Source organism: Salvelinus fontinalis, chromosome 6, assembly GCF_029448725.1.
Source record: "Salvelinus fontinalis isolate EN_2023a chromosome 6, ASM2944872v1, whole genome shotgun sequence".
Taxonomy (NCBI): Eukaryota; Metazoa; Chordata; class Actinopteri; order Salmoniformes; family Salmonidae; genus Salvelinus; species Salvelinus fontinalis.
This window is the reverse complement of record NC_074670.1, coordinates 65,640,533-65,653,344: the sequence shown is the minus strand read 5'-3', so window position 1 is coordinate 65,653,344 and position 12,812 is coordinate 65,640,533. Positions and strand designations below refer to the sequence as shown.

General features: G+C 41.1%; 1 protein-coding gene across 2 annotated transcripts in view; it reads left to right on the top strand.

Moving 5' to 3' along the window:
* Positions 1 to 10,899, top strand: part of LOC129858314 (serine/threonine-protein kinase 3) — a 49,198-nt gene extending 38,299 nt beyond the window's left edge. The window contains exon 11 of one of the 2 annotated variants that reach the window (XM_055927463.1): positions 6,701 to 10,899. In XM_055927463.1, coding sequence (XP_055783438.1) covers positions 6,701 to 6,859 — 159 coding nt within the window. In that variant the 3' untranslated portion in view covers positions 6,860 to 10,899. Of the gene's footprint in view, positions 1 to 6,697 lie in introns of both variants that reach the window. The other variant, XM_055927462.1, reaches the window with a different exon arrangement.
* The last annotated feature ends 1,913 nt before the right edge of the window (positions 10,900 to 12,812 follow it).

The window sequence follows — 12,812 nt, the reverse complement described above, 5'->3', positions numbered from 1 at the left end:
ATCCATAGAACTACATGTAGAACCATCCATAGAACTACATGTAGAACCATTTTTGGAACTACATGTAGAACCATTTCTGGAACTACATGTAGAACTATTTTTGGAACTACATGTAGAACTATTTTTGGAACTACATGTAGAACTATTTTTGGAACTACATATAGAACCATTTTTGGAACTACATATAGAACCATTTTTGGAACTACATATAGAACCATTTTTGGAACTACATATAGAACCATCCATAGAACTACATATAGAACCATCCATAGAACTACATATAGAACAGCATGCAGAGCCATCCATAGAACTACATATAGAACCATCCATAGAACTACATATAGAACCATCCATATAACTACATATAGAACCATCCATAGAACTACATATAGAACATCCATAGAACAACATGTAGAACCATCCATAGAACAACATGTAGAACCATCCATAGAACAACATATAGAACCATCCATAGAACAACATATAGAACCATCCATAGAACAACATATAGAACCATCCATAGAACAACATATAGAACCATCCATAGAACAACATATAGAACCATCCATAGAACAACATATAGAACCATCCATAGAACTACATATAGAACCATCCATAGAACTACATATAGAACCATCCATAGAACTACATATAGAACCATCCATAGAGCTACATATAGAACCATCCATAGAACTACATATAGAGCTACATATAGAACCATCCATAGAACTACATAGAACCATCCATAGAACTACATATAGAGCTACATATAGAACCATCCATAGAACTACATAGAACCATCCATAGAACTACATATAGAACCATCCATAGAACTACATATAGAACCATCCATAGAACTACATATAGAACCATCCATAGAACTACATATAGAACCATCCATAGAACTACATATAGAACCATCCATAGAACTACATATAGAACCATCCATAGAACTACATATAGAACTACATATAGAACCATCCATGGAACTACATATAGAACCATCCATGGAACTACATATAGAGCCATCATAGAACTACATATAGAGCCATCATAGAACTACATATAGAGCCATCATAGAACTACATATAGAGCCATCATAGAACTACATATAGAGCCATCATAGAACTACATATAGAACCATCATATAACTACATATAGAACCATCATAGAACTTCATATAGAACCATCCATGGAACTACATATAGAACCATCCATAGAACTAAACATAGAGCAGCATGTAGAACCATCCATAGAACTACATATAGAACCATTTTTGGAACTACATATAGAACCATTTTTGGAACTACATATAGAACCATTTATGGAACTACATATAGAACCATTTTTGGAACTACATATAGAACCATCCATAGAACAACATATAGAACCATCCATAGAACTACATATATAACAACATGTAGAACCATCCATAGAACTACATATAGAACCATCCATAGAACTACATATAGAACCATCCATAGAACTACATATAGAACCATCCATAGAACTACATATAGAACCATCCATAGAACTACATATAGAACCATCCATAGAACTACATATAGAACCATCCATAGAACTACATATAGAACCATCCATAGAACTACATATAGAACCATCCATAGAACTACATATAGAACCATCCATAGAACTACATATAGAACCATCCATAGAACTACATATAGAACCATCCATAGAACAACATATAGAACCATCCATAGAACAACATATAGAACCATCCATAGAACAACATATAGAACCATCCATAGAACAACATATAGAACCATCCATAGAACAACATATAGAACCATCCATAGAACAACATATAGAACCATCCATAGAACAACATATAGAACCATCCATAGAACAACATATAGAACCATCCATAGAACAACATGTAGAACCATCCATAGAACAAAATGTAGAACCATCCATAGAACTACATATAGAACCATCCATAGAACAACATATAGAACCATCCATAGAACAACATATAGAACCATCCATAAAACAACATATAGAACCATCCATGGAACTACATATAGAGCCATCATGGAACTACATATAGAGCCATCATGGAACTACATATAGAGCCATCATAGAACTACATATAGAGCCATCATAGAACTACATATAGAGCCATCATAGAACTACATATAGAGCCATCATAGAACTACATATAGAGCCATCATAGAACTACATATAGAGCCATCATAGAACTACATATAGAGCCATCATAGAACTACATATAGAGCCATCATAGAACTACATATAGAGCCATCATAGAACTACATATAGAGCCATCATAGAACTACATATAGAACCATCCATGGAACTACATATAGAGCCATCATGGAACTACATATAGAGCCATCATGGAACTACATATAGAGCCATTATAGAACTACATATAGAGCCATCATAGAACTACATATAGAGCCATCATAGAACTACATATAGAGCCATCATAGAACTACATATAGAGCCATCATAGAACTACATATAGAGCCATCATAGAACTACATATAGAGCCATCATAGAATTACATATAGAGCCATCATAGAACTACATATAGAGCCATCATAGAACTACATATAGAACCATCCATAGAACTACATATAGAGCCATCATAGAACTACATATAGAACCATCCATAGAACTACATATAGAACCATCCATAGAACTACATATAGAACCATCATAGAACTACATATAGAACCATCCATAGAACTACATATATAACCATCATAGAACTACATATAGAGCCATCATAGAACTACATATAGAACCATCCATAGAACTACATATAGAACCATCATAGAACTACATATAGAACCATTTTTGGAACTACATGTAGAACCATTTTTGGAACTACATGTAGAACCATTTTTGGAACTACATGTAGAACCATCCATAGAACTACATGTAGAACCATCCATAGAACTACATGTAGAACCATCCATAGAACTACATGTAGAACCATCCATAGAACTACATGTAGAACCATCCATAGAACTACATATAGAACCATCCATAGAACTACATATAGAACCATCCATAGAACTACATATAGAACCATCCATAGAACTACATATAGAACCATCCATAGAACTACATATAGAACCATCCATAGAACAACATGTAGAACCACCCATAGAACAACATGTAGAACCATCCATAGAACAACATGTAGAACCATCCATAGAACTACATGTAGAACCATCCATAGAACTACATGTAGAACCATCCATAGAACTACATGTAGAACCATCCATAGAACTACATATAGAACCTTCCATAGAACTACATATAGAACCATCCATAGAACTACATATAGAACCATCCATAGAACTACATATAGAACCATCCATAGAACTACATATAGAACCATCCATAGAACAACATGTAGAACCATCCATAGAACAACATGTAGAACCATCCATAGAACTACATGAAGAACCATCCATAGAACTACATGTAGAACCATCCATAGAACTACATGTAGAACCATCCATAGAACTACATATAGAACCATCCATAGAACTACATATAGAACAGCATGTTGAACCATCCGTAGAACTACATGTAGAACCATCTGTAGAACAACATGTAGAACCATCCATAGAACTACACATAGAACAGCATGTAGAGCCATCTATAGAACTACATATAGAACAGCATGTAGAGCCATCTATAGAACTACATATAGAACCATACATAGAACCACATATAGAACAGCATATAGAACCCTCCATAGAACTACATATAGAACCATACATAGAACCACATATAGAACAGCATATAGAACCCTCCATAGAACTACATATAGAACCATCCATAGAACTACATATAGAACAGCATGTAGAACCATCCATAGAACTACATGTAGAACCATCCATAGAACTACATATAGAGCAGCATTTAGAGCCATCTATAGAACCATCCATAGAACTACATATAGAACTACATATAGAACTACATGTAGAACCATCCATAGAACTACATATAGAACTACATATAGAACTACATATAGAACAGCATGTAGAACCATCTATAGAACTACAGTACCAGCAAAAGGTTTGGACACACCTACTCATTCCAGGGTTTTTCTTTATTTAGACTATTTGACATCAAAACTATGGAAAAATCACATAGTAACCAAAAAAGTTTTGAGATTCTTCAAAGTAGCCAAGCTTTGCCTTGATGACAGCTTTGCACCCTCTTGTCATTCTCTCAACCAGCTTCAAGAGGTAGTCACCTGGAATGTATTTCAATTAACAGGTGTGCCTTAAGTTAATTTGTGCAATTTCTTTCCTTAACGTGTTTGAGCCAATCAGTTGTGTTGTGACACGGTAGGTTTGGTATTCAGAAGATAGCCCTATTTGGTAAAAGACCAAGTACATAAATGAGTCCAAATTTTAGTTTTGGTTGAGAAACTGCCAAGAGTGTGCAAAGCTGTCATCAAGGCAAAGGGTGGCTACTTTGAAGAATCTCAAATATAAAGTATATTTTGATTTGTTTAACACTTTTTTGGTGAGTAGGTGTGTCCAACCTTTTGACCAGTAGTGTACATAACATATACAGATCAATACATTTAAAAAGTGGTATTGGGCTTTTATCAGGATCCCCATTAGCTGTTGCAAAAGCAGCAGCTACTCTTCCTGGGGTTCCACACAGAACATGAAACAGAACATTAATAGACAAGAACAGCCCAAGGACAGAACTACAAAACATTGTTTAAAGGCACACGTAGCCGACATATCAATACATACACACAAACTATCTAGGTCAAATAGGGGAGAGGTGTTGCTTTCTCTGTTTATTGAAACCAGGTTTGCTGTTTATTTGAGCAACATGAGATGGAAGGAAGTTCCATGCAATAATGGCTCTATATAATACTGTACGCTTTCTGGAGTTTGTTCTGGATTTGGGGACTGTGAAAAGACCCCTGGTGGCATGTAATAGTATGTCTGTGATCAATAGGAATGTAATATGATCTCTGTGATCAATAGTCGCGTGACATGATCTCTGTGATCAATAGTCGCATTACATTTACATTACATTTTAGTCATTTAGCAGACGCTGTTATCCAGAGCGACTTACAGTAGAGTGCATACATTTTATTACATTTTACATACTGAAACAAGGATATCCCTACCGGCCAAACCCTCCCTAACCCTGACGACGCTATGCCAATTGTGCATCGCCCCACGGACCTCCCGGTTGCGGCCGGCTGCGACAGAGCCTGGGCGCGAACCCAGAGACTCTGGTGGCGCAGCTAGCACTGCGATGCAGTGCCCTAGACCACTGCGCCACCCGGGAGGGTGTAATTACCTCTGATCTATGTGATCAATAGTCGCGTGACATGATCTCTGTGATCAATAGTCGCGTGACATGATCTCTGTGATCAATAGTCGCGTGACATGATCTCTGTGATCAATAGTCGCGTGACATGATCTCTGTGATCAATAGTCGCGTGACATGATCTCTGTGATCAATAGTCGCGTGACATGATCTCTGTGATCAATAGTCGCGTGACATGATCTCTGTGATCAATAGTCGCGTGACATGATCTCTGTGATCAATAGTCGCGTGACATCTCTGTCCATCCCTTGGTCTTTACTTCCTGTCTGACACAGTGATTTAGGTTGTGCCGTGTTCTAAAGTTGCCTTTCTCCCTCTGCGTCCCCCTGTGTTTGTGTCTGCGTCCCTGTGTGTGTGTCTGCGTCCCCCTGTGTGTGTGTCTGCGTCCCCCTGTGTGTGTGTCTGCGTCCCCCTGTGTGTGTGTCTGCGTCCCCCTGTGTTTGTGTCTGCGTCCCTGTGTGTGTGTCTGCGTCCCCCTGTGTTTGTGTCTGCGTCCCCCTGTATGTGTGTCTGCGTCCCCCTGTGTGTGTGTCTGCGTCCCCCTGTGTGTGTGTCTGCGTCCCCCTGTGTGTGTGTCTGCGTCCCCGTGTGTGTGTGTGTCTGCGTCCCCCTGTGTGTGTGTCTGCGTCCCCCTGTGTGTGTGTCTGCGTCCCCCTGTGTGTGTGTCTGCGTCCCCCTGTGTGTGTGTCTGCGTCCCCCTGTGTGTGTGTCTGCGTCCCCCTGTGTGTGTGTCTGCGTCCCCCTGTGTGTGTGTCTGCGTCCCCCTGTGTGTGTGTCTGCGTCCCCCTGTGTGTGTGTCTGCGTCCCCGTGTGTGTGTCTGCGTCCCCCTGTGTGTGTGTGTGTCTGCGTCCCCCTGTGTGTGTGTGTGTCTGCGTCCCCCTGTGTGTGTGTGTCTGCGTCCCCCTGTGTGTGTGTGTCTGCGTCCCCCTGTGTGTGTGTGTCTGCGTCCCCCTGTGTGTGTGTGTCTGCGTCCCCGTGTGTGTGTGTGTGTGTGTCTGCGTCCCCGTGTGTGTGTGTGTGTGTGTCTGCGTCCCTGTGTGTGTGTCTGCGTCCCCGTGTGTGTGTCTGCGTCCCCGTGTGTGTGTCTGCGTCCCCGTGTGTGTGTCTGCGTCCCCGTGTGTGTGTCTGCGTCCCCGTGTGTGTGTCTGCGTCCCCGTGTGTGTGTCTGCGTCCCCGTGTGTGTGTCTGCGTCCCCGTGTGTGTGTCTGCGTCCCCGTGTGTGTGTCTGCGTCCCCGTGTGTGTGTCTGCGTCCCCGTGTGTGTGTCTGCGTCCCCGTGTGTGTGTCTGCGTCCCTGTGTGTGTGTGTGTGTGTGTGTTCTCTGTCTAAGCAGCTGAAGAACCTTGACTTTGAGGAGCTGCAGCTGCGTCTGACGGCTCTGGACCCCATGATGGAGAGAGAGATCGAGGAGCTGCGTCAGCGCTACACCGCCAAGAGACAACCCATCCTCGACGCAATGGACGCCAAGAAACGCAGACAGCAGAACTTCTGAAGAGCCTGAGGAACACTTTCTGACCTGGGCCCGTGTTCATACAGCGTCTCACGTTCCACAGTGCTGATCTATGTGGGCCACTTTCCATGTAATCTTATTCCTTATGATCTAAAAGGCAGAACTGATGCTAGATCAGCACTCTGGCAGCAGAATTCTGAGGACCTTAGAGAAGGCATTCTGACCTGGTGCTTTCTGACCTGACCAAGGGAGAGGAGAGACTGTCCTCCATTTTGTCTCTCATCACCACCCCAGTAGTCAGTGTGACCTGGAGTTATCCTATCTTCCCATGGCTCTGCTGGCCCTCAGGACTATTTTAAACTATTATTGGGCTGTTAATTATGAACCTGTAGGTAGCCTTATATCCCTGTTAATTATGAACCTGTAGGTAGCCTTATATCTCTGTTAATTATGAACCTGTAGGTAGCCTTATATCCCTGTTAATTATGAACCTGTAGGTAGCCTTATATCCCTCTGTTAATTATGAACCTGTAGGTAGCCTTATATCCCTGTTAATTATGAACCTGTAGGTAGCCTTATATCCCTGTTAATTATGAACCTGTAGGTAGCCTTATATCCCTGTTAATTATGAACCTGTAGGTAGCCTTATATCTCTGTTAATTATGAACCTGTAGGTAGCCTTATATCTCTGTTAATTATGAACCTGTAGGTAGCCTTATATCTCTGTTAATTATGAACCTGTAGGTAGCCTTATATCCCTGTTAATTATGAACCTGTAGGTAGCCTTATATCCCTGTTAATTATGAACCTGTAGGTAGCCTTATATCCCTGTTAATTATGAACCTGTAGGTAGCCTTATATCCCTGTTAATTATGAACCTGTAGGTAGCCTTATATCCCTGTTATGGACCTGTAGGTAGCCTTATATCCCTGTTAATTATGAACCTGTAGGTAGCCTTATATCTCTGTTAATTATGAACCTGTAGGTAGCCTTATATCTCTGTTAATTATGAACCTGTAGGTAGCCTTATATCCCTCTGTTAATTATGAACCTGTAGGTAGCCTTATATCCCTGTTAATTATGAACCTGTAGGTAGCCTTATATCCCTGTTAATTATGAACCTGTAGGTAGCCTTATATCCCTGTTAATTATGAACCTGTAGGTAGCCTTATACCTCTGTTAATTATGAACCTGTAGGTAGCCTTATATCCCTGTTAATTATGAACCTGTAGGTAGCCTTATATCCCTCTGTTAATTATGAACCTGTAGGTAGCCTTATATCTCTGTTAATTATGAACCTGTAGGTAGCCTTATATCTCTGTTAATTATGAACCTGTAGGTAGCCTTATATCCCTCTGTTAATTATGAACCTGTAGGTAGCCTTATATCCCTGTTAATTATGAACCTGTAGGTAGCCTTATACCTCTGTTAATTATGAACCTGTAGGTAGCCTTATATCCCTGTTAATTATGAACCTGTAGGTAGCCTTATATCCCTCTGTTAATTATGAACCTGTAGGTAGCCTTATATCCCTGTTAATTATGAACCTGTAGGTAGCCTTATATCCCTGTTAATTATGAACCTGTAGGTAGCCTTATATCCCTGTTAATTATGAACCTGTAGGTAGCCTTATATCTCTGTTAATTATGAACCTGTAGGTAGCCTTATATCCCTGTTAATTATGAACCTGTAGGTAGCCTTATATCCCTGTTAATTATGAACCTGTAGGTAGCCTTATATCCCTGTTAATTATGAACCTGTAGGTAGCCTTATATCTCTGTTAATTATGAACCTGTAGGTAGCCTTATATCCCTGTTAATTATGAACCTGTAGGTAGCCTTATATCCCTGTTAATTATGAACCTGTAGGTAGCCTTATATCCCTGTTAATTATGAACCTGTAGGTAGCCTTATATCCCTGTTAATTATGAACCTGTAGGTAGCCTTATATCTCTGTTAATTATGAACCTGTAGGTAGCCTTATATCTCTGTTAATTATGAACCTGTAGGTAGCCTTATATCTCTGTTAATTATGAACCTGTAGGTAGCCTTATATCCCTCTGTTAATTATGAACCTGTAGGTAGCCTTATATCTCTGTTAATTATGAACCTGTAGGTAGCCTTATATCCCTGTTAATTATGAACCTGTAGGTAGCCTTATACCTCTGTTAATTATGAACCTGTAGGTAGCCTTATATCCCTGTTAATTATGAACCTGTAGGTAGCCTTATATCCCTCTGTTAATTATGAACCTGTAGGTAGCCTTATATCTCTGTTAATTATGAACCTGTAGGTAGCCTTATATCTCTGTTAATTATGAACCTGTAGGTAGCCTTATATCCCTCTGTTAATTATGAACCTGTAGGTAGCCTTATATCCCTGTTAATTATGAACCTGTAGGTAGCCTTATACCTCTGTTAATTATGAACCTGTAGGTAGCCTTATATCCCTGTTAATTATGAACCTGTAGGTAGCCTTATATCCCTCTGTTAATTATGAACCTGTAGGTAGCCTTATATCCCTGTTAATTATGAACCTGTAGGTAGCCTTATATCCCTGTTAATTATGAACCTGTAGGTAGCCTTATATCCCTGTTAATTATGAACCTGTAGGTAGCCTTATATCCCTGTTAATTATGAACCTGTAGGTAGCCTTATATCCCTGTTAATTATGAACCTGTAGGTAGCCTTATATCCCTGTTAATTATGAACCTGTAGGTAGCCTTATATCCCTGTTAATTATGAACCTGTAGGTAGCCTTATATCTCTGTTAATTATGAACCTGTAGGTAGCCTTATATCCCAAAGTATGATTGATTAACATATTTTCTTAAATATACGTTTTTCCCTTTTAAAGCATCCTCTGATTGATCAATACTGTCTGGGTTTATTTGCTTCTTGGGAAATGACCAGCGATATGGAAAATAATGTTAAAGGAGGACACAAAAACGCATTGTAAACGGCAGACTAACTAGTTGAAAAGAAAAGCTCGTCAAGATGTGAAGCTTCACCCTCTTTACATCCGCGTCACTAAGAGGCGCGGCCAATGTAGAAATGGCTCTGTCATTTCCAGGTGATACAATTCTACGCTCATTTTCAGTTTGAGAAAACAACGTGTGTGACAAACCATCTAAATCCCTATAAAATATATTTTCATTAACATTTTTTTTTACGGCTGTTGAAAGTTGGACGAAACTGAACGTGAGTTGTTATCCGGGGTCCTTTGGACGTCCACCACCATTGTCCATGCTATCCGGTATCCTTGTACAGGCTGTAGCCATAACGACAATTGGTCCTGAGAATGTAACTCTAACGTTACCTCATTGAAGTTGAAAATGGTCAAGACACACACACAGGGGGACGCAGGCACACACACAGGGGGACGCTCTGGCCTGCTCGCCTCCCTACCACTGAGGAAGTACAGTTCCCGCTCAGCCCAGTCAAAACTGTTCGCTGCTCTGGCACCCCAATGGTGGAACAAACTCCCTCACGACGCCAGGTCAGCGGAGTCAATCACCACCTTCCGGAGACACCTGAAACCCCACCTCTTCAAGGAATACCTAGGATAAAGCAATCCTTCTGCCCCCCCCCCCCTTAAAATGATCTAGATGCACTATTGTAAAGTGGCTGTCCACTGGATGTCATAAGGTGAATGCACCAATTTGTAAGTCGCTCTGGATAAGAGCGTCTGCTAAATGACTTAAATGTAAATGTAAATGTCAAGCTTAGGTAAGTGTTATGGTTTAGGGTAGGCACGTTCCCTTAAACACAGATGGCACAAACCACCATGTTACAGGGAAATGGGATGCGGGGTAGGGGTTGGAGTTGTAATTCACCTAGCTACCACATGGGTGGGACATTCTACATGGACGGTCGCACCTTGAATATAGCCCTACTATTCATAGCAGTTGGTACATTCCACTATGGTAGTGGCAGCCAGCCTGGGGGATGATAGACTAGTGCATCGATGGAAACCCTGTGGTGTGTATTTGATATGTTATGATGTAATACTGTATATAATACAACTGTTGAGGTTTGTCAACTACCAAAGACTTACTGGATGAGAATAAATGCCTTAAAATACATGGTTTGTTTTTAAAAAAAGCAATGAATTCATGTGATCTGAGTGAACAGAATCTTTTCTCCCATTAGGAACTCGATCTGAAAACCTAACAGAGGGGATGTGATCTTATGTGAGAAGTTAACCCCTGTTCATTGGAATTAGGAACTCGATCTGAAAACCTAACGGAGGGGATGTGACCTTACACGAGAAGTTAACCCCTGTTCATTGGAATTAGGAACTCGATCTGAAAACCTAACAGAGGGGATGTGATCTTATGCGAGAAGTTAACCCCTGTTCATTGGAATTAGGAACTCGATCTGAAAACCTAACGGAGGGGATGTGATCTTATGTGAGAAGTTAACCCCTGTTCATTGGAATTAGGAACTCGATCTGAAAACCTAACGGAGGGGATGTGACCTTACACGAGAAGTTAACCCCTGTTCATTGGAATTAGGAACTCGATCTGAAAACCTAACAGAGGGGATGTGATCTTATGCGAGAAGTTAACCCCTGTTCATTGGAACGTCTGCTACTTGTTTATCCTTTCATGTTCTGCTTGATATTCTGAGACAATTTTATTAGTCACATGCGTCGGATACAACAGGTGTAGACCTTACAGTGAAATGCTGAATATAACAGGTGTAGTAGACCTTACAGTGAAATGCTGAATATAACAGGTGTAGTAGACCTCACAGTGAAATGCTGAATACAACAGGTGTTGTAGACCTCACAGTGAAATGCTGAATACAACAGGTGTAGTAGACCTCACAGTGAAATGCTGAATACAACAGGTGTAGTAGACCTCACAGTGAAATGCTGAATACAACAGGTGTAGTAGACCTTACAGTGAAATGCTTACGAGACACTAACCAACAATGCCGTGAAATAAAAGTAAAAAGTAATTAAAGAGCAGCAGTAAAATAACAATAACGAGACTATATACAGGGGGGTACCGGTTAGTAATGAGACTGTATACAGGGGGTACCGGTTAGTAATGAGACTATATACAGGGGGGTACCGGTTAGTAATGAGACTATATACAGGGGGGCACCGGTTAGTAATGAGGCTATATACAGGGGGGCACCGGTTAGTAATGAGACTATATACAGGGGGGCACCGGTTAGTAATGAGACTATATACAGGGGGGCACCGGTTAGTAATGAGGCTATATACAGGGGGGCACTGGTTAGTAATGAGGCTATATACAGGGGGCACCGGTTAGTAATTAGACTATATACAGGGGGGTACCGGTTAGTAATGAGGCTATATACAGGGGGGTACCGGTTAGTAATGAGGCTATATAGAGGGGGTACCGGTTAGTAATGAGACTATATACAGGGGGGTACCGATTAGTAATGAGGCTATATACAGGGGGGCACCGGTTAGTAAGGAGGCTATATACAGGGGGGTACCGGTTAGTAATGAGGCTATATACAGGGGGGCACCGGTTAGTAATGAGGCTATATACAGGGGGGTACCGGTTAGTAAGGAGGCTATATACAGGGGGGTACCGGTTAGTAAGGAGGCTATATACAGGGGGGCACCGGTTAGTAATGAGGCTATATACAGGGGGCACCGGTTAGTAATTAGACTATATACAGGGGGGTACCGGTTAGTAATGAGGCTATATACAGGGGGGTACCGGTTAGTAATGAGGCTATATAGAGGGGGTACCGGTTAGTAATGAGACTATATACAGGGGGGTACCGATTAGTAATGAGGCTATATACAGGGGGGCACCGGTTAGTAAGGAGGCTATATACAGGGGGGTACCGGTTAGTAATGAGGCTATATACAGGGGGGCACCGGTTAGTAATGAGGCTATATACAGGGGGGTACCGATTAGTAATGAGGCTATATACAGGGGGGTACCGGTTAGTAAGGAGGCTATATACAGGGGGGCACCGGTTAGTAAGGAGGCTATATACAGGGGGG